The 21,259-nt window shown below is 42.5% G+C and overlaps 2 protein-coding genes across 2 annotated transcripts; one reads left to right on the top strand and one right to left on the bottom strand.

Moving 5' to 3' along the window:
- The first annotated feature begins 3,460 nt into the window (after positions 1 to 3,460).
- Positions 3,461 to 6,321, top strand: LOC131948325 (uncharacterized). Its single transcript, XM_059309905.1, has 3 exons — positions 3,461 to 3,556; positions 5,246 to 5,341; positions 5,786 to 6,321. The coding sequence occupies exons 1-3, from the start codon at positions 3,493 to 3,495 to the stop codon at positions 5,944 to 5,946; spliced, it is 321 nt and encodes a 106-aa protein (XP_059165888.1). The 5' UTR covers positions 3,461 to 3,492; the 3' UTR covers positions 5,947 to 6,321.
- A 701-nt stretch (positions 6,322 to 7,022) lies between these two features.
- LOC131948254 (keratin-associated protein 19-2) lies at positions 7,023 to 10,828 on the bottom strand. Its single transcript, XM_059309792.1, has 3 exons — positions 10,774 to 10,828; positions 8,265 to 8,371; positions 7,023 to 7,727 (listed from the first exon to the last, which is right to left on the bottom strand). The coding sequence occupies exons 2-3, from the start codon at positions 8,329 to 8,331 to the stop codon at positions 7,450 to 7,452; spliced, it is 345 nt and encodes a 114-aa protein (XP_059165775.1). The 5' UTR covers positions 8,332 to 8,371; positions 10,774 to 10,828; the 3' UTR covers positions 7,023 to 7,449.
- Between the last annotated feature and the right edge of the window lie 10,431 nt (positions 10,829 to 21,259).

Here is a 21,259-nt window from a genome sequence, read left to right as displayed (position 1 = left end):
ACATGATTGTGATGGTAGTGACACATGATTGTGATGGTAGTGATACATGATTGTGATTGTGGTGACCTACCACATGTCTGTGATGGTAGTGATCCCACACGTAATGTGTCACCACCAGCTTTACCCAACAAATGTTGAGACCAACTCACAACATCCCAGCCCACCCAGGGGGGGAGAAGTCAAATTTGCTAATGAATATTGAATGCGATGTTTAGTCCGATCAAAATGTCCCCTGCCCATTGTGCCGATCAAAATGTCCCCTGCCCATTGTCCCGGGGAAAATGGGCAGTCGACTGTACGTGTCTGATTGAGTCGCGATTGCGAGTCAGATAAAGGACGGTGGACTCGCGAGTCACTGGGCGTCACTTAGCCCTGGGGATTCTAAAAGGATTAGAAAATTCTAGATCGTCACAAACAGATAGGGCTAAATGGTTGGTCTTCGGGAATCTACATTTAGAGAAGCGGTGGGGGTGGGGGGTGTTGTGGGGTAGGGGTGGGGGGTTGTTTTGAAATTGGTTAAAATAAATCAGGTACGTGTATCAATATTTTGATGGAACTGGCTTTAGTCTTGGTAGCCTGCAGCTCTATGGGTAGACATTTTAAAGTTTGATATTGTTGATGTGACTGTTGATATTGTTGATGTGACTGTTGATATTGTTGATGTGACTGTTGATATTGTTGATGTGACTGTTGATGTTGTTGATGTGACTGTTGATATTGTTGATGTGACTGTTGATGTTGTTGATGTGACTGTTGATATTATTGATGTGACTGTTGATATTGTTGATGTGACTGTTGATATTGTTGATGTGACTGTTGATATTGTTGATGTGACTGTTGATGTTGTTGATGTGACTGTTGATATTGTTGATGTGACTGTTGATATTGTTGATGTGACTGTTGATATTATTGATGTGACTATTGATATCGCGGTATGGAACATTTAAAAATGACGTCACACTAGTAGAGAGTCGGGGGTTGGGTGGAAGTGGGGACAGAACTAAGGATGTAATTTAGCATACATAATGCCATAGATTTGAGCAAGAATTGTAGTTATTGTGATATGATCTGGGGTGAAGTGGTGGGGGTAGGGGCGACTTTAGGGAAAAATTTTAGGACTTAAATTTCGGAATATTTCTAGCTATTGTGGCGGAGGGGAGGGGATGATGGAATAAATCTAGAAACATTGCTAGAATAGTCATTTAAATAGTACGAGCCTTTTAAAAAAAAAGTAAAACATTTTTGCTCGAAAGGGCAGGTGAAGTAGAGTTCGCCTGTTTCTATGATTTCGGCATATGAAGGAGTAGAGCTGTCAAATACTCGAGTCCGGATTGGAACCCGAGACTTTCGGGTATGCAGTCGTTTGCTCTACCATGCGACCACATCTTCCCTGAAAAGCTTGATACAGAAGCTCGATGGTTCAATTGTGAAAAAAACTAAGTTGATATCAGGGAAGCGTAGCATTCAAGTGCTGAATAAAATAACAGACTAGCGTGATATGTTAACTGCTACCGTAATTTCAAAGTTCAACATAACAACTACTACTGAGTCCTTATTTATGCGTTCAACAGTTAGGTTGTTGCTACGTTCGTGATACAAGCTAAAATGAGAGTTACTATGTTGATAAGATCAGTTTTTGTCTGCTCACTCAACAGGTGATGTGTTGATACTATCACAGTTCTGTCCGCACATTTAACAGTTGGTATGTTGTGTTTGACCATCGAAGTAAAAAGCAAATCATGAAGTACGATGACCTATACAATGAAAATACGCGTTTGTTTTGATCAAACTCGACTGCCGCCATGTTATTAAAGTTCACATTCGCCTCCATGGGAGCTAAGCTATCAGAGTAGTCGAACCTACCGGTGCAGACTTCCATTTGTGTCCACTGTATTTGATCCCATGCGAGCTAAGTTAACAGAGTAGTCGAACCTACCGGTGCAGACCTCCATTTGTGTCTACTGTATTTGATCCTATGCGAGCTAAGCTAACAGAGTAGTCGAACCTACCGGTGCAGACCTCCATTTGTGTCTACTGTATTTGATCCCACACAGAGTAGTAATTATATTTGACTTGATTTAAGTTTCCACCAACAAATCACAAGTCTGGTGGAAGATCACCTCCCGCCCCACCCCTCAGCTTAGACGGAGCCACTTCCCTGGGCCGTCGCGTGTGGCCCTATGAATAAATGAATGCTCAATATATCCCAGCCCCGTTGGTCGACGCTCCCCCTGCCAGTGGGATCTCAGTACCGCTGGCAAACAGCTCCAAGTGGTTTCGCTCCAGAGATATGTCGTGTGGGGTGCAATGGGCGAAATGACGTTTGTTAGACGTTTGATGGCGATAGAGTTCTAAGAAACATGAAATTCGTTCCTTTTAGAATAGATGTAAAAGAACTAGCGAATGGGAGATTTTTCTGGATGTGAGAAATTAGAGTTAACTGGACAGAATAAATTGCTTCCAAAAAGTATTTTTAAAATAGTGAAGTCTACCATCTACACGGAGAGAGAATAATGCAGAAATAAAAAGCTACTTAACTGTAGTGTTGTGGAGATGCCAAAGATGAAATGGCAATGTTTAGATTAAAAAATCAAATACATGCGCGAGTCTAGCGTGGGTACGACGGTCGTCTGCTATCTTGTCTGTCTGACGTCTTGTCTGTCTGAAGTCTTGTCTGTCTGACGTTTTGTCCAGCAAGCCACTAGCCCAGCAGACATGTGGCGAAACATGGCATACATCAACTAAACTCAGCTTAGTATATATTTCTTTACGTGTCCAAAAGTAACCGCAATACACAGCTGTATTCATGTGAGTGGGCTGAAAGTGTGTGTGTGGGGGGGGGGGGGAGCGGTTGCATTGAGGGAATATTCCTGTCAGTGTAAGTGTGTGTATGGGGGGGGGAGCGGTTGCATTGATGGTATATTCATGTCAGTACTTCCTCAGGGCGTTGCTCAGTCACGTGGCAGGGGTGTTGTCCTGTTGTTTGTTCGGGAATGTTCCTGGTTACTATTTCATAGGGTCAGCTAAACTAATCATAGTGACACTACGGAGGTCACAGGTCAAACTTGACTACCTATTCTCCCTGGGGGAAAGTGACGTCATTTCAGTGAAGCCATTGAAAAATGACTCGCGTGATGTGTTTACAATAAATATAACCCTAACCTTAAGCCTTTAACCCCTGAACTTTGACCTAAAATACTCTCTAACCCAACCGTTCTAGCATCACCATACCTGTGACGTAATGACCCTAGAGACGTTTGTTTACTTGCAGTAACCAATCTGTTTTGTTTTACCGCGGCGCTATGACGTCATACACTTACATTGGGACCCCGCATTTATTTTATTTTCCCACCGCTTTACATTAATTTTCTAATTAATTTCACATCTGTAATTGGCGTCTCCACCCATTTTATTGTTGTAACCAACACGATTTCAAGCCACCACCCACCACTCCCTCATACTTACAATACATATATATGTAAGTAGGTAGCGATGTCTACTCAGTGTTTCAACAGTTACTGTTGTAGAGACAGGACGTCAACTTTTTTACACAAAGGTTAGTTCTTTTATTCTAGATATTTTATTTTGTGCTTCTTAAACACAAGTCAAATTTACACAAAGGTTAGTTCTTTTATTTTAGATATTTTATTTTGTGTTTCTTAAACACAAGTCAAATTTACACAAAGGTTAGTTCTTTTATTTTAGATATTTTATTTTGTGTTTCCTAAAACACAAGTCAAATTTACACAAAGGTTAGTTCTTTTATTTTAGATATTTTATTTTGTGTTTCTTAAACACAAGTCAAATTTACACAAAGGTTAGTTCTTTTATTTTAGATATGTTATTTTGTGTTCCTAAAACACAAGTCAAGCGTTTAAAGGCGGATCAAACTTGGTGTATTTGTAATATGTAATGATTTCATTCCGATGGTTGTTACTTTATTTTATTTTACAGTGTAAAGACAATCAACTTTATCAAAGTTTAGATAATAAGGTGTATAGTTTTTAAAATGTAACTAATGTCTATTAAGTTAAAGTTTAGAATTACGCGGAACAAAACAAGTTTACACCGTGTTAATAAAATTAAATGTTAAGTGCCTTTTCGAATCATACGATAAATGTGGGCAAGTGAAGTAGAGTTCACCTGTTTCAGTGACCTCGGCATATTAATGGATAGTGTGGTCAGTTCAGCCGCATTTACTTTCCCTAATGTGAGTCAGGTACCACATCAGAGCTGAGTGGACTCAGGGATGTCATCCAGACTCGAGCCTGGCATCTCAAGCAGTCGTGTACACCGTAAAAGTAGAGCACAACAAATGTTTACACCATTTTAGTAGAACACAAACAATGTTTACACAAGATTACAACAAATGTTTACACAACATTAGTGGAACACAACATTAGTAGAACACAACATTAGTAGAACACAACATTAGTAGAACACGACATTAGTAGAACACGACATTAGTAGAACACAACATTAGTAGAACACAACATTAGTAGAATACAACAAATGTTTACACAACATTAGTAGAACACAACATTAGTAGAACACAACATTAGTAGAACACAACATTAGTAGAACACAACATTAGTAGAACACAACATTAGTAGAACACAACATTAGTAGAACACAACATTAGTAGAATACAACAAATGTTTACACAACATTAGTAGAACACAACATTAGTAGAACACAACATTAGTAGAACACATCATTAGTAGAACACAACATTATTAGAACACAACATTACTAGAACACAACATTAGTAGAACACAACATTAGTAGAACACAACATTAGTAGAACACAACATTAGTAGAACACAACATTAGTAGAACACAACATTAGTAGAACACAACATTAGTAGAACACAACATTAGTAGAACACAACAAATGTTCACACAACATTAGTAGAATACAACAACTGTTCACACAACATTAGTAGAACACAACATTAGTAGAACACAACATTAGTAGAACACAACAAATGTTCACACAACATTAGTAGAATACAACAACTGTTCACACAACATTAGTAGAACACAACATTAGTAGAACACAACATTAGTATAACACAACACAATTTCATCTAGTCAATTCTCATATATTAGTGTTACGCCATTGAACCTCCCATCAAATAATTGTGGGGGTGAAAAAGCGAATCTTGTTATCTGATAGTTTTATTGACAAACATTTTCTCAACGGCCGGACAGTTTGAGTTGTGTTTATTTTTTAAATGTGCAGGAACCAGACCAAGTCAGACGGGAGAGACGATGGCTCGCTTGACCTTGACATTCCTGATGGCTGTACTGTACGTGGTGTATGTGGCTACAGCCTACGGTAGGTCGACCTGGTACATGTGAGATAAGTGGGGGGGGGGGTACATGTGAGATTAGTGGGGGGGGGGGGGGTACATGTGAGATTAGTGGGGGGGTACATGTGAGATTAGTGGGGGGGTACATGTGAGATTAGTGGGCTGTTGGACACGGAGAGACAATGCTTGATGGCTTTACGCTAGAGTGCACATACAAACATAGGACACATTTACCTCCTTTTACTCTATAAAATGTTACATAAAATCTCTATACTAAATTTTATAAACATTGCTATAGTGTGGGTTATTCTTTTACTTTTTTATTTTATTTCTGCCACTGTTCTACAATTATATACCGTGTCTACTGCTTTTTTTGTCCATGCCCTACAATTATACTGTGTCTTATTCTTATATTTCTGTCAATGTCCTACACTTACACTTTGTCTTACATGTCTGCCTCTGTCCCACAGAATACGACAGATACCGGTTTGATGGAGGCGGATACGATGGGTTTGGTGACTCCTATGGCAGGATGGGTTATGGGAGGTTCCCATATGGTGGGATGGGAGGATTCCCCGTCCCATATGGCGGCTACCATCATGAGTACATGGAGGGACATCCGTACGCATAGTGTACACGTGTACACATGTGGCATTGTATGGGGGGGGGGGTCTGGTGGAAGCTGCTTAACCCAGGGTCAACATCAGATGCCAGATGACAGATGACAGATGACAGATGACAGAAGTCCTTGTCGGTGAAGACATGCAGAAACTCAGTGCTACGGGGACTTATGGCTGTATTCTGTTTTATGATGTCTAATTAAGTATTATGTATTATGACTTATGAATGTATTATGACATCTGACTTCTGAATGTACTATGCATTATAACTTCTGAATGTTTTAACACTTCTGACTGTATTATGCAGTTTGACTTGTGAATGTGTATTGTCTGTGATGTATCCAAATATTCACATACTTTGTTTTTGTATCCTAGATTTTGTTGAAAACGAAACTTAATGTTATAAACAATTTTTTACAACAAACAATTTTTTGTTTATTTTTGTACTGGCGATGTCAGCCTGTAACATACTAAAAGGATTTTATTCTTGTGCTAATTCGTGTCACCATTTTAACCTACTCTCTGTTCGTAGTCTTAATTTGATTCTATATTTTTTTATTGGTCTATGAATATGCAGTTGATTTCTATTAGAAATAATTAAAATGTCCCCTTTTCGAAACTGACGGTCCATTGGGCAAGTGAAGTAGAGTTCACCTGCTTATGTTACCTCTGCATATGAAAGGTGGGAAATATATTAACTGCAAAACAATTTAATAATTTTAATTATGCTGAAACATATCTTAAAATAATCAGCTTTAACACTGAAAACCCAAAGAGTTTCCAGTAACGAAGAAGGCTATAGAGCACTTGAATACATCATTTATCAGTCTGTAAAGTGAGTCAGTCTACTCAGCTCTGTATAGTACCTGGCAACATTTGGTTATGGCAGATCTTCAGACTACACCGTCCTCTGATACGACGTGGGTATGTACTGCTGATATCTCACCCTCCATGAAACATCGCCATAAAATAAGTTAACTGTTGTCTAGTACAAAACAATAAGACGGGAATACAAGCAGTAACATGCACAGCAACATGCAACAACAAAAGTAGATTGAATAAAACATATTTTTTAATTAGTAACCGTATTTAACATTTTACTTAAACATGGAACACAAATAAAGATCAACACTGTTCAATAACATTGCTATCTTACAACAGTATTCTGAGTATATGTCTGATTACATTGATATATCACTGAGTATTGATGACGTCAGCTCACGGTCAGGGACGCATGACGTCATCCTACGCTGGCACGGAGTTGTCCAGATGTTTTGGTACGTGTCACACACGGTGATCACGTGACCGAGATCGTCCACCTACAAACGCCATTGGTCCGTAACGAGCCTATCAAATTTCACGAATCCATTTTTAGACCAATCCGTTTCTACATTATTCCTGATCCTTTTTTTTAAATTATATCCAATCAGAAAACTCGAAACATCTCATATTTATTTTTAAAATCGTGTTGCATATTTCCGTCAGTTCTAAAAGTCTTCTAGAGGTCAAGGCCATTACGCGTATGGAACTCCGTCCATGTATTCGTGGTGGAACCCTCCATAGGGAACTGGAACCGGAACTGGGAATCCACCGAACCCTCCGAACCCAAATCCCCCGAAAGGGAACCCTCCAAATCCAAAACCATTGCCAAAGCCAAAACCATTTCCGAACCCGTTTCCGAACCCATTTCCGAACCCGTTTCTATAATAGCCATTTCCGTAGAAGTCTCCGAAGCCGTCATAACCATTGTAGTATTTGTATTTGTATTTTTCTTTGTCTTTCTCGCCGTTCCCTGCAGAGAGAGAAAGTTATGCTAGGAAATCAAAGGCGCACATGACAACTTTTGGGAGCATATGGCTGTTGTTTTTACCAAAATATGATTCACAATTCTGAAAGTATTTAGGCTTAAGCTAACGCCCGTAAAAGTTTCAACTCATCGAGAATATAATCAACAAAATGCAAAGATGGTCCGAAATATAGTCACAACATACGGCCGAGTATTTGAAATAAAATGTAAAAATGGCAGACACAAAAATGGAAAATAAATAGATTTCTACTGTTAGCCATTTAGAGAATTGAGCAAGGTTATGTTTTTGTATAGAGGCAAGTGTTTAAAGTAACAGATCATAAAATGGCGCCATATTCGCGTCGGTAAAACTTGCATGGTAATGACAAGGTAGTAGCAGGTTAGTAACAGGGAAGTGAGTTTCGAGCTTTAGTGAAGATTGAGGCTAGCAAAACTGAGTACAGGTAAGTGGTTAGACTTAGGAATCTGAAGGTAGACACTGATCGTCTGCTTCTCTATAGTAGAGATTATCACGTGACTCACCATAGGCTGCAGCTGAGTAGACCATGTAGAGCAGGACAGCGAGCAGGGAGAGGGTCACGTGAGACATGGCGGCCGTCTGGTCACTTCCGTCTGGCTTGGACTGGAACCTGCACATGTACAACATCTGGTATACAACATGTGATATACAACATCTGATATACCACAACTGTTATACAACTTCTTATATACAACATGTGATATACAACATCTGATATACAACATGTGATATACAACATCTGATATACAACATTTGATATACAACATCTGGTATACAACATCTGATATACAACATCTGGTATACAACAGCTGATGTACAACAGCTGGTATACAACATCTGGTATACACCAACATCTGGTATACAACATCTGGTATACAACATCTGATATACAACATCTGGTATACAACATGTGATATACAACATGTGATATACAACAGCTGATATACAACAACATCTGATATACAACATCTGGTATACAACATCTGGTACACAACATCTGATATACAACATCTGGTATACAATATCTGATATACAACATCTGGTATACAACAGCTGATATATACAACATCTTGTATACAACATGTGATATACAACAGCTGATATACAACAGCTGAAATACAACAGCTGAAATATAACATCTGATATACAACATCTGAAATACAACATCTGAAATACAACATCTGATAAACTACACTTTATTCCAACACCACGCTTTCATTAAATTCTTAATCATATTAGTCCTAACCAGCCATTGTGTTGTAATTAAGACCTACCATCGTATTGTTACAAACCAGCCATTTTGTTATAAGACCTTCCATCATATTATTACAAATCAGCCATTTTCTTGTAACACCTACCATCGTATTGGTACTAACCAGCTATTTGGCTATGGCGTAAGACCTGATCTTTTTTTAGCTTCCTTAAATAATTGAAAGTTACAAGTTGGGTTCAATCAGTAGGGTTAACTGTACGTATCACGCTTGCCTCCATAATGTATGAAGCTTCGAGCTAAAGGGAAACGGGGCCTCTATGTGGTGACGTCTGAGGTGGAGGGGGGAAGGTGTGGTTTGGCATCTCACCTTTGCTGGGGGGGGGGGGGGGGGAGGGGGAGCAAGGGGACACGGTACAGGGACAATCAATGTAAAAGTTTCAAATCTAACCGTCTCTGTTGTGTACACCGTACACAGTGTATTCCTATACACTGTTGTACACATATTTACAGCACTCAGCAAAATACACAAAGTTAGACCATGTCTTGACTAACTCTTCAAATGACTTCCTCTTATTGTCACAGATCCTTACAAAAAGTAGACCTGCCACACCCCACCCCCCTCTTACATAGAAATCACAAAGTTGAACTCAACAGCACCATAAATAAAATTAAAATGTTCCGGTGATTTTAATTTTAATCAATTCCGTATGGAAGCAACGGCACAGTTTCATAGCCCTCCCCCCTCCTCTCACGTCGTCAAAAAGCCAGTACTGTCTGACGTCATCAACTCTCTCTCTCTCTCTCTCTCTCTCTCTATCAATACTAGATCTTGTAACAAAAATTTTTTTTAAATGTCACTAAAATATTTAAAATTTAGGAAATATTTAAAGTATTAAAATGTAAAATTAGATATGAAAAACTGGTTCCAAATGGTTCCAAAATTTTCTTGCCAGAAAGAATAATTTTCAACCAAAATTGAATATTTAATAATTTATAACATTTGTGTACAAAATTACTTCCGAATTACTTCCGGTTTCAGTAAGGCTAGAAATAGTCAAAGAAATAATTACTAGTAGGCCTACATAATAGTACTTTAACAAACACTTTTATTTTTAATTTGGATCAGTAGAGTCAGGGTGTTGTGGTGATAGGGGATGTTATATTATTTAATATAAATACAATACTATGCTATACACCAAAGATCACTGTTGTGTATTTTTATCATGGAGAACAATTATTCTGACTTTTAATGTTTTACTCTCCCTGGCCATTCCGGTTGACTTCAAGGAGAGGTTGAGGGAAGTTTTTGAAAATATTTGAATTGGTAAAATAATTCTAAACGGCTTTTCAGCGGTTTATATTCGATACAGAAATATAAAAATGAGTGTACTCGGTGGATCCCAAACTGCTTTAATTTTTTACAAAACTAACTATAATTTTATCGCTTGCCATATTTTTTAAAAATATTTTTGTGCCTAAATGCCAGGATTAAATTTGTTTTAGAAATTTCAAATACACAAAAAAAATATTTAGATCTAGTACTTCACAACTCTCACAATTTAGAAAAATGTATAAATAAACATCAATTATATTTCAACCCTACAAAACAAAATGATTATTTGAACACCTTAGAAGAAAATGATTATTTAAACCATATACAAGAAAATGATTATTTAAACCATATACAAGAAAATGATTATTTAAATACAAAATAAGAAAATGATAATGTTTTAACCGCCATAGAAGAAACTGATAATTTAAATACAACATAAAAAAAATTATTTCAACACAAGACAAACCTTGAACACAAAAAGTTTTAGACTGTCTCTTTACTTGTCTCAACACCACTGTGGGTATAAACGGCTACGGTGTCTATTTATATTCTCTTAGTTTTGTAGGTGGTGGGTGAGGTAGGGGTTACGGGTGAAGTGGGGGTTGATGGGGGGTGGGGTTGATGGGAGGGATTAGAAAGAGTCTGGCAATTAAAACTGGTTTTGTCAAGTTTGTTGGTTGGAAGATGGCCGTATACATCAGGCTGTGATTAACAAGGCCCGTCTTGCCGTAAGTCTAGTGTTTTCTGTTTATGGCTCTAGGCCCGGGGGGGGGGGGGGTTGTTTACACACCTCCAGGGGCTACACTTTACCTGATCCACTTCCTCCACCCTGCTCTCCCCGCCCACATCACGTGACTAGAGTTCCTACCTAATCCCCGCTAATGCTATTTTGTTGCTTATAACAGAATTCTTATTATTCATGTATCCTCTGTCCATCCATCCACCTCTTCAATCATCCTCCATCCATCCATCCATCCATCCATCCACCCGCACATACAATCCTTGTTTATAACCCTCCCAGGGGTAGGATTTTGTCATTGGGAGGGGGGGAATACAAATGTCCCCTCTCTCCCTCACACACACACACACACACACACACACATATATATATATATATATATATATATATATATATATATATATATATATATATATATATATATATATATATATATATATATATATATATATATATGTATGTAGGCTATATTTATGCTATAATCATATATGCATTCTACTATGTATATATAGGGCTTATATTATATATATATATATATATATATATATATATATGTCTACAGGATGAAATTCAAAGGATGAAAATGTCATCTTCTGTGCGCCAGCAACAAATGAAACTGCCCTCAACTACAATGCCGTAAAATAAGCTACATGTCTGGTACATGATACAGCTGCCTCTAGTATGACACTAGTGTCACCTGACTTGTCCAACATTCGAGTTGAGTTGCTGACAGATCTTACATTATTTCTCTAAACGTCGTCTTAAAACTAAGCCTCCAAGCAACAAACGAAACGAAATAATAATATAACTGCAATGTAAGCAAAGTGTTAAATTCTACTCAGTCCTTGGCGTCTGCTCTGGGCCTTGTGACGTCACATTATTTACCGATGTGTCAAGTTGAGCGGAGTGAGACAAATCGTTGCTATTTATAGAACACAACTATTTCACTTTTGGTAAAAAAATGTGTCTGTAATTCGTTGTCCTAGTCTCTTGGTGGCAGATTGCTTAAAGTTGTTGAGTAGCTTTACTAAATGAATTTGTCTATTTCAAGTTTACAAGTTTTGTAGTTGGAATAAGTACTTGGTTAAAGTTAGAGAACAAGGTTTTTGAAACTTACAAAGAGTTAGAGAACTTTGTTAGGACTATACAAGACTTGTATGTCAAAATTTAAAGAGATGGCTAAATTCTTGATGGTCTAGCAGTCGACTTAAGAGTCAGTGTTTCTTTCAGACTTTTGTTCTGAGGGGGGGGGGACTAAACTAGGACCACTAGGAATGTATTGTTTTAGATTTAAGTACTTGTTTTAATTAATGTTTAAATTAGGTTAACTAGTTTAAAATGATTATTGTTAATTTAGCGACCTAATCTCGTTCTTGACTATTCTGTGCAGTTTACTGCAAGATTTTACTGCAAGATTTTACTGCAATATTTTACTGCAAGATTTTACTGCAAGATTTTACTGCAATATTTTACTGCAAGATTTTACTGCAAGATTTTACTGCAATATTTTACTGCAAGATTTTACTGCAAGATTTTACTGCAAGATTTTACTGCAATATTTTACTGCAAGATTTTACTGCAAGATTTTACTGCAACAATTTATTGCAACAATTTATTTCAACAATTTATTGCAACAATTTATTGCAACAGTTTTATGCAACAGTTTAATGCAACAATTTACTACAAAAATTTACTGCAACATTTTACTGCAACATTTTACTGCAACATTTTAGTGCAACAATTTACTGCAACAATTTACTGCAACAATTTACTGCAACATTTTACTGCAACAATTTACTGCAACATTTTACTGCAACAATTTACTGCAACAATTTACTGCAACAATTTACTGCAACATTTTACTGCAACATTTTTCTGCAACATTTTACTGCAACATTTCTTTGCAACATTTTACTGCAAAATTTTACTTCAACAATTTACTGCAACTTATGTTCGCACTGTGTTGAAGCCTTTAGAACACCATTGTTCGATCAACGTTTAGTATGAAGATCACTTCTCCACTAGTGCTCCTATCTCTGTTGTCTTTCTCTGTTCACAATAAAATATGTGATGTACAAAGTGGTAATGATCACAACATGTGCGCCTATATGTCAAATATAACAGTTCGGAACACATTTCCAACAGAAATATGTTTTTGATAATTGAATGCACTATACAACAAGAAAATTATTTTAAATTCTAGACAACAGGTTCACAAACCTCATTAGCTTGTGACCCCTTTTTTTAAACTAACTGACCCCCAATATAAATTAAATTTTAAATATTTTAAATAAGAGAAACTTTTTTTAACTATCCGAAACAGTTTTTATAATAATTTCAATATCAATTATGTTTCTTACAAAACAATTAAACAAAGAAACGTAATGACAGCAGGAACTGTACCTCGAATATCGTCACCTTTCTGTAAAATTTTCACATACCACACAGAAATGGAAGTGGGTGTATAATTTTTAATTTAATACATTTCACATACCACACGGGAACTGGGTTTATAATTTTTCATTGAACAGACCACCAGCCCAGCAATCGTTCCACAAATCCAATATTTTTTTAATTCATCGCGAAATCTGGCTACACAAAGGGAAGCAGAGAACAGAGTTCGTTTCAGTGAAGTTTTCTTCTGTAATCTTAGTAATGTTGAAGTTTGTTTTCAATGGATCCCAGAGGCCCAGTCATTTCCTCTTTCAAATTTTTGTTTATGTCATCTTCAGATTCATCTACCTCACAGCCGAGTTTCTCGAACTCCGTTTCCAACATTTATTTTTCTGCGCTTGTTTTGCATTTAGGATTATTTTAAAAAAAAACTAAATTATCGTACAATGCAATAATATATTCGTTTCCTTTACCTTAAGTTTTAGGTCAAGTCTTTTTGCTGTTTTAACAATAGCTGTCAGATACGTTACTCTTTGTGTTGCTCAAATACATCTGCCTGATATGCTACTCTATCAACCGGGAGCCGGACGTTTCCCGAATGGACACTTGCCCGAATGGACACTTGCCCGAATGGGGCAAATCCACAGACATTTTCCCACCCAAAACTTTGTATCATCTCCACATTTGTGGTAGTTGCAAGTCCATAAAAAAACATAAACTCTACTTTATTATAAGATGAATGAACATATTTCACGAGGACAAACAACTAAAAACTCGATTCATCAACTTGAAAAGAAAACAATAGTGAAGCCTTCGTGTTTTAACGTCTACGGATGATAAACTCCATGAAATGCTTTTATCGTCACTGGAATCCCATAAAAAATTTCACCATCTTCATCCTACAGAAATTGATGAGCTTCTATTCCCTATAGTTCCAGTTTGTTTATTGCTTGGTAATTTTCAATGCGACCCCATTTTTTTAAAAAAAAAAGCATGAGACTAAAATACACAGCCCAACATAGACAAAAAATATCATAATATATCTATTTCAGTATTTGTATTTTAAGTTTGTTGATTCAAATAGAACCAAGCCAATTTGTTGTATGGAGGGGAGATGGATGGAGCGCTGACAGCATTGAGTGATTTGTGTAACTCTTCTGTCTACACTTCAACCAAGGAGAAACCAAAAGTAGAACTTGATTTATAAATAGAACAATTAAGGGAAACAACGTTCTACAAGCAAAACAAAGTTTATTATTCTTCTCTCGCTTCCTGATAACGTTACGTAATGGGCCGGCACTGCTCTTTCCGTCTCACGTTCTGACCAGCACAATAGTTTGTTTTGTTGAGAGAGATTCAAACTTTTAACAGATACCTGACACTTTAACCCGCATCGCAGACGACAAAACAGAAAATATGGCGTTCGTGAAATTTTTATGTGCACTCTAATTTTGTGGCGTCCATGCGAGCGGAGGGGTGCTGATGGTGTGGGACCTTGTGTCCTTTGATGGTGTCACCTCTTGTGATGGTGCCACTTTTTGTTCTTGCGGCGTAGGGTGTTGTCACCTTTGTCCCACTGAGGAAAATTTGAATTTAATCACAATAGAAACAGCTAAGGTACCTCAATCAGGGAAATAGACCAGCCGGTACAATGTAATCATTGTTTTAACCTATCCTAATACAGTTCTTGAGGCAAGCAAACTTATACAGAGTCATACAGTTCCAGAAAGTTCCATGTGGTAGTTGGATTGTGGTGAACTCCCTAACCATAGCAGTGGCGTCACTTCTGCTGGATGGAGTGAGGGATGGGGGGTGGGACTGAGACCATGAAACATAGCAGTGGCGTCCCTTCAGTTAGATGGAGTGGGGGGGGGGCTGAAATCCTGAATCATAGTAATGGCGCCACTTCTCAAAATGTCCTTTGTTTATTTTTGCCCCATGTGGCATGTTAAGACCAATTACACTAATTAATTTTACGTTTGCTGCTTGGAATATATTTAATTTACTGACCGTGAACCTGAAATGTGTTAACGTGTTGACGACCTGCACTTTAGCGGTTGATTGCGTAATAGTTCGTGTAACAGGCGGGAGGAATTTCCTAAGGTAAGTGGTTTTAGATGGCGGCAGGTAGGGAGGTGAGAACAGGTGAGGAGGTGGTTACAGGGAGGGAAGTGGTTACAGGTAGGGAGGTGATTACAGGTGGGGAGGTGGTTACAGGTAGGGAGGTGGTTACAGGTGGGGAGGTGGTTACAGGTAGGGAGGTGGTTACAGGTGGGGAGGTGATTACAGGTAGGGAGGTGATTACAGGTGGGGAGGTGGTTACAGGTAGGGAGGTGATTACAGGTGGGGAGGTGGTTACAGGTAGGGAGGTGGTTACAGGTGGGGAGGTGGTTACAGGTAGGGAGGTGGTTACAGGTGGGGAGGTGGTTACAGGTGGGGAAGTGGTTACAGGTAGGGAGGTGATTACAGGTAGGGAGGTGGTTACAGGTAGGGAGGTGGTTACAGGTGGGGAGGTGGTTACAGGTGGGGAGGTGGTTACAGGTAGGGAGGTGGTTACAGGTAGGGAGGTGATTACAGGTGGGGAGGTGGTTACAGGTGGGGAGGTGGTTACAGGTGGGGAGGTGGTTACAGGTAGGGAGGTGGTTACAGGTAGGGAGGTGATTACAGGTGGGGAGGTGGTTACAGGTAGGGAGGTTGTTACAGGTGGGGAGGTGGGGAGGTGGTTACAGGTGGGGAGGTGGTTACAGGTAGGGAGGTGGTTACAGGTGGGGAGGTGGTTACAGATAGGGAGGTGGTTACAGGTAGGGAGGTGATTACAGGTGGGGAGGTGGTTACAGGTGGGGAGGTGGTTACAGGTAAGGAGGTGGTTACAGGTAGGGAGGTGATTACAGGTGGGGAGGTGGTTACAGGTAGGGAGGTTGTTACAGGTGGGGAGGTGGGGAGGTGGTTACAGGTGGGGAGGTGGTTACAGGTGGGGAGGTGGTTACAGGGAGGGAGGTGGTTACAGGTAGGGAGGTGATTACAGGTGGGGAGGTGGTTACAGGTAGGGAGGTGGTTACAGGTGGGGAGGTGGTTACAGATAGGGAGGTGGTTACAGGTAGGGAGGTGGTTACAGGTGGGGAGGTGGTTACAGGTAGGGAGGTGGTTACAGGTGGGGAGGTGGTTACAGGTAGGGAGGTGGTTACAGGTAGGGAGGTGGTTACAGGTAGGGAGGTGGTTACAGGTGGGCAGGTGGTTACAGGTAGGGAGGTGGTTACAGGTAGGGAGGTTGTTACAGGTGGGGAGGTGGGGAGGTGGTTACAGGTGGGGAGGTGGTTACAGATAGGAGGTGGTTACAGGTAGGAGGTGGTTACAGGTAGGGAGGTGGGGAGGTGGGGAGGTGGTTACAGGTGGGGAAGTGGTTACAGGTGGGGAGGTGGTTACAGGTAGGGAGGTGGTTACAGGTGGGGAGGTGGTTACAGGGAGGGAGGTGGTTACAGGTAGGGAGGTGGTTACAGATAGGAGGTGGTTACAGGTAGGAGGTGGGGAGGTGGTTACAGGTGGGGAGGTGGTTACAGATAGGAGGTGGTTACAGGTAGGAGGTGGTTACAGGTAGGGAGGTGGGGAGGTGGGGAGGTGGTTACAGGTGGGGAGGTGGTTACAGGGAGGGAAGTGGTTACAGGTGGGGAGGTGGTTACAGGTGGGGAGATGGTTACAGGTGGGGAGGTGGTTACAGGTGGGGAGGTGGATACAGGTAGGGAGGTGATTACAGGTGGGGAGGTGGTTACAGGTAGGGAGGTTGTTACAGGTGGGGAGGTGGGGAGGTGGTTACAGGTGGGGAGGTGGTTACAGGTAGGGAGGTGATTACAGGTGGGGAGGTGGTTACAGGTAGGGAGGTTGTTACAGGTAGGGAGGTGATTACAGGTGGGGAGGTGGTTACAGGTAGGGAGGTTGTTACAGGTGGGGAGGTGGGGAGGTGGTTACAGGTGGGGAGGTGGTTACAGATAGGAGGTGGTTACAGGTGGGGAGGTGGTTACAGGTGGGGAGGTGGTTACAGGTAGAGAGGTGGTTACAGGTAGGGAGGTGGTTACAGATAGGGAGGTGGTTACAGGTAGGGAGGTGGTTACAGATAGGGAGGTGATTACAGGTGGAGAGGTGGTTACAGGTGGGGAGGTGGTTACAGGTGGGGAGGTGGTTACAGGTAGGGAGGTGGTTACAGGTGGGGAGGTGGTTACAGGTGGGGAGGTGGTTACAGGTGGGGAGGTGGTTACAGGTAGGGAGGTGGTTACAGATAGGGAGGTGGTTACAGGTAAGGAGGTGGTTACAGGTAGGGAAGTGGTTACAGATGGGGAGGTTGTTACAGGTGGGGAGATGGTTACAGGTAGGGAGGTGGTTACAGGTAGGGAGGTGGTTACAGGTGGGGAGGTGGTTACAGATAGGGAGGTGGTTACAGGTGGGGAGGTGGTTACAGGTAGGGAGGTTGTTACAGGTGGGGAGGTGGGGAGGTGGTTACAGATAGGGAGGTGGTTACAGGTAGGGAGGTGGTTACAGGTGGGGAGGTGGTTACAGGTAGGGAGGTGGTTACAGGTAGGGAGGTGATTACAGGTGGGGAGGTGGTTACAGGTGGGGAGGTGGTTACAGGTGGGGAGGTGGCTGATGTTACAGGTGGGGAGGTGGTTACAGATAGGGAGGTGGTTACAGGTAGGGAGGTGGTTACAGGTGGGGAGGTGGTTACAGGTAGGGAGGTGGTTACAGGTGGGGAGGTGGTTACAGGTGGGGAGGTGGTTACAGGTAGGGAGGTGGTTACAGGTGGGGAGGTGGTTACAGGTGGGGAGGTGGCTGATGTTACAGGTGGGGAGGTGGTTACAGGTGGGGAGGTGATTACAGGTGGGGAGGTGGTTACAGGTGGGGAGGTGGTTACATGTGGTTACAGGTAGGGAGGTGGTTACAGGTGGGGAGGTGGTTACAGATAGGGAGGTGGTTACAGGTAGGGAGGTGGTTACAGGTGGGGAGGTGGTTACAGGTGGGGAGGTGGTTACAGGTAGGGAGGTGGTTACAGGTAGGGAGGTGATTACAGGTGGGGAGGTGGTTACAGGTGGGGAGGTGGTTACAGGTGGGGAGGTGGTTACAGGTAGGGAGGTGGTTACAGGTAGGGAGGTGATTACAGGTGGGGAGGTGGTTACAGGTAGGGAGGTTGTTACAGGTGGGGAGGTGGGGAGGTGGTTACAGGTGGGGAGGTGGTTACAGGTAGGGAGGTGGTTACAGGTGGGGAGGTGGTTACAGATAGGGAGGTGGTTACAGGTAGGGAGGTGATTACAGGTGGGGAGGTGGTTACAGGTGGGGAGGTGGTTACAGGTAAGGAGGTGGTTACAGGTAGGGAGGTGATTACAGGTGGGGAGGTGGTTACAGGTAGGGAGGTTGTTACAGGTGGGGAGGTGGGGAGGTGGTTACAGGTGGGGAGGTGGTTACAGGTGGGGAGGTGGTTACAGGGAGGGAGGTGGTTACAGGTAGGGAGGTGATTACAGGTGGGGAGGTGGTTACAGGTAGGGAGGTGGTTACAGGTGGGGAGGTGGTTACAGATAGGGAGGTGGTTACAGGTAGGGAGGTGGTTACAGGTGGGGAGGTGGTTACAGGTAGGGAGGTGGTTACAGGTGGGGAGGTGGTTACAGGTAGGGAGGTGGTTACAGGTAGGGAGGTGGTTACAGGTAGGGAGGTGGTTACAGGTGGGCAGGTGGTTACAGGTAGGGAGGTGGTTACAGGTAGGGAGGTTGTTACAGGTGGGGAGGTGGGGAGGTGGTTACAGGTGGGGAGGTGGTTACAGATAGGAGGTGGTTACAGGTAGGAGGTGGTTACAGGTAGGGAGGTGGGGAGGTGGGGAGGTGGTTACAGGTGGGGAAGTGGTTACAGGTGGGGAGGTGGTTACAGGTAGGGAGGTGGTTACAGGTGGGGAGGTGGTTACAGGGAGGGAGGTGGTTACAGGTAGGGAGGTGGTTACAGATAGGAGGTGGTTACAGGTAGGAGGTGGGGAGGTGGTTACAGGTGGGGAGGTGGTTACAGATAGGAGGTGGTTACAGGTAGGAGGTGGTTACAGGTAGGGAGGTGGGGAGGTGGGGAGGTGGTTACAGGTGGGGAGGTGGTTACAGGGAGGGAAGTGGTTACAGGTGGGGAGGTGGTTACAGGTGGGGAGATGGTTACAGGTGGGGAGGTGGTTACAGGTGGGGAGGTGGATACAGGTAGGGAGGTGATTACAGGTGGGGAGGTGGTTACAGGTAGGGAGGTTGTTACAGGTGGGGAGGTGGGGAGGTGGTTACAGGTGGGGAGGTGGTTACAGGTAGGGAGGTGATTACAGGTGGGGAGGTGGTTACAGGTAGGGAGGTTGTTACAGGTAGGGAGGTGATTACAGGTGGGGAGGTGGTTACAGGTAGGGAGGTTGTTACAGGTGGGGAGGTGGGGAGGTGGTTACAGGTGGGGAGGTGGTTACAGATAGGAGGTGGTTACAGGTGGGGAGGTGGTTACAGGTGGGGAGGTGGTTACAGGTAGAGAGGTGGTTACAGGTAGGGAGGTGGTTACAGATAGGGAGGTGGTTACAGGTAGGGAGGTGGTTACAGATAGGGAGGTGATTACAGGTGGAGAGGTGGTTACAGGTGGGGAGGTGGTTACAGGTGGGGAGGTGGTTACAGGTAGGGAGGTGGTTACAGGTGGGGAGGTGGTTACAGGTGGGGAGGTGGTTACAGGTGGGGAGGTGGTTACAGGTAGGGAGGTGGTTACAGATAGGGAGGTGGTTACAGGTAAGGAGGTGGTTACAGGTAGGGAAGTGGTTACAGATGGGGAGGTTGTTACAGGTGGGGAGATGGTTACAGGTAGGGAGGTGGTTACAGGTAGGGAGGTGGTTACAGGTGGGGAGGTGGTTACAGATAGGGAGGTGGTTACAGGTGGGGAGGTGGTTACAGGTAGGGAGGTTGTTACAGGTGGGGAGGTGGGGAGGTGGTTACAGATAGGGAGGTGGTTACAGGTAGGGAGGTGGTTACAGGTGGGGAGGTGGTTACAGGTAGGGAGGTGGTTACAGGTAGGGAGGTGATTACAGGTGGGGAGGTGGTTACAGGTGGGGAGGTGGTTACAGGTGGGGAGGTGGCTGATGTTACAGGTGGGGAGGTGGTTACAGATAGGGAGGTGGTTACAGGTAGGGAGGTGGTTACAGGTGGGGAGGTGGTTACAGGTAGGGAGGTGGTTACAGGTGGGGAGGTGGTTACAGGTGGGGAGGTGGTTACAGGTAGGGAGGTGGTTACAGGTGGGGAGGTGGTTACAGGTGGGGAGGTGGTTACAGGTAGGGAGGTGGTTACAGGTGGGGAGGTGGTTACAGGTGGGGAGGTGGTTACAGGTAGGGAGGTGGTTACAGGTGGGGAGGTGGTTACAGGTGGGGAGGTGGCTGATGTTACAGGTGGGGAGGTGGTTACAGGTGGGGAGGTGATTACAGGTGGGGAGGTGGTTACAGGTGGGGAGGTGGTTACATGTGGTTACAGGTAGGGAGGTGGTTACAGGTGGGGAGGTGGTTACAGATAGGGAGGTGGTTACAGGTAGGGAGGTGGTTACAGGTGGGGAGGTGGTTACAGGTGGGGAGGTAAGTCATGTAGTGAGGTGGTGTCAGAGATGGATGAAAATGAAGACGATATAGAAATGAAGACGCTGTCTTTGGTAAAAATGGCCATCTGGTATAATTTGCCATCTGCTATCAATGTCATGTACACATTCACAAACTTCCTTTAAGAAACATCGCCTTCGATAAGCAAAAATGTATTTAAAACATTTGATATTCCTGATTTCTTACGATCCAATTTTTCAA

This window comes from Physella acuta, unplaced genomic scaffold (assembly GCF_028476545.2).
Source record: "Physella acuta isolate Inbredline_101_S28 unplaced genomic scaffold, ASM2847654v3 ptg000058l, whole genome shotgun sequence".
NCBI classification, from domain to species: domain Eukaryota; kingdom Metazoa; phylum Mollusca; class Gastropoda; family Physidae; genus Physella; species Physella acuta.
This window is presented reverse-complemented; position numbering and strand designations above follow the sequence as displayed.

Coding starts and splice junctions, on each gene's coding strand:
- LOC131948254 (XM_059309792.1), bottom strand. CDS start 8,331: ATGTCTCACGTGACCCTCTCCCTGCTCGCTGTCCTGCTCTACATGGTC. Junction 7,728..8,264: donor CTACTCAGCTGCAGCCTATG/GTGAGTCACGTG, acceptor CTCTCTCTGCAG/GGAACGGCGAGAAAGACAAA.
- LOC131948325 (XM_059309905.1), top strand. CDS start 3,493: ATGTCTACTCAGTGTTTCAACAGTTACTGTTGTAGAGACAGGACGTCA. Junction 3,557..5,245: donor GTCAACTTTTTTACACAAAG/GTTAGTTCTTTT, acceptor TTAAATGTGCAG/GAACCAGACCAAGTCAGACG. Junction 5,342..5,785: donor GTATGTGGCTACAGCCTACG/GTAGGTCGACCT, acceptor TCTGTCCCACAG/AATACGACAGATACCGGTTT.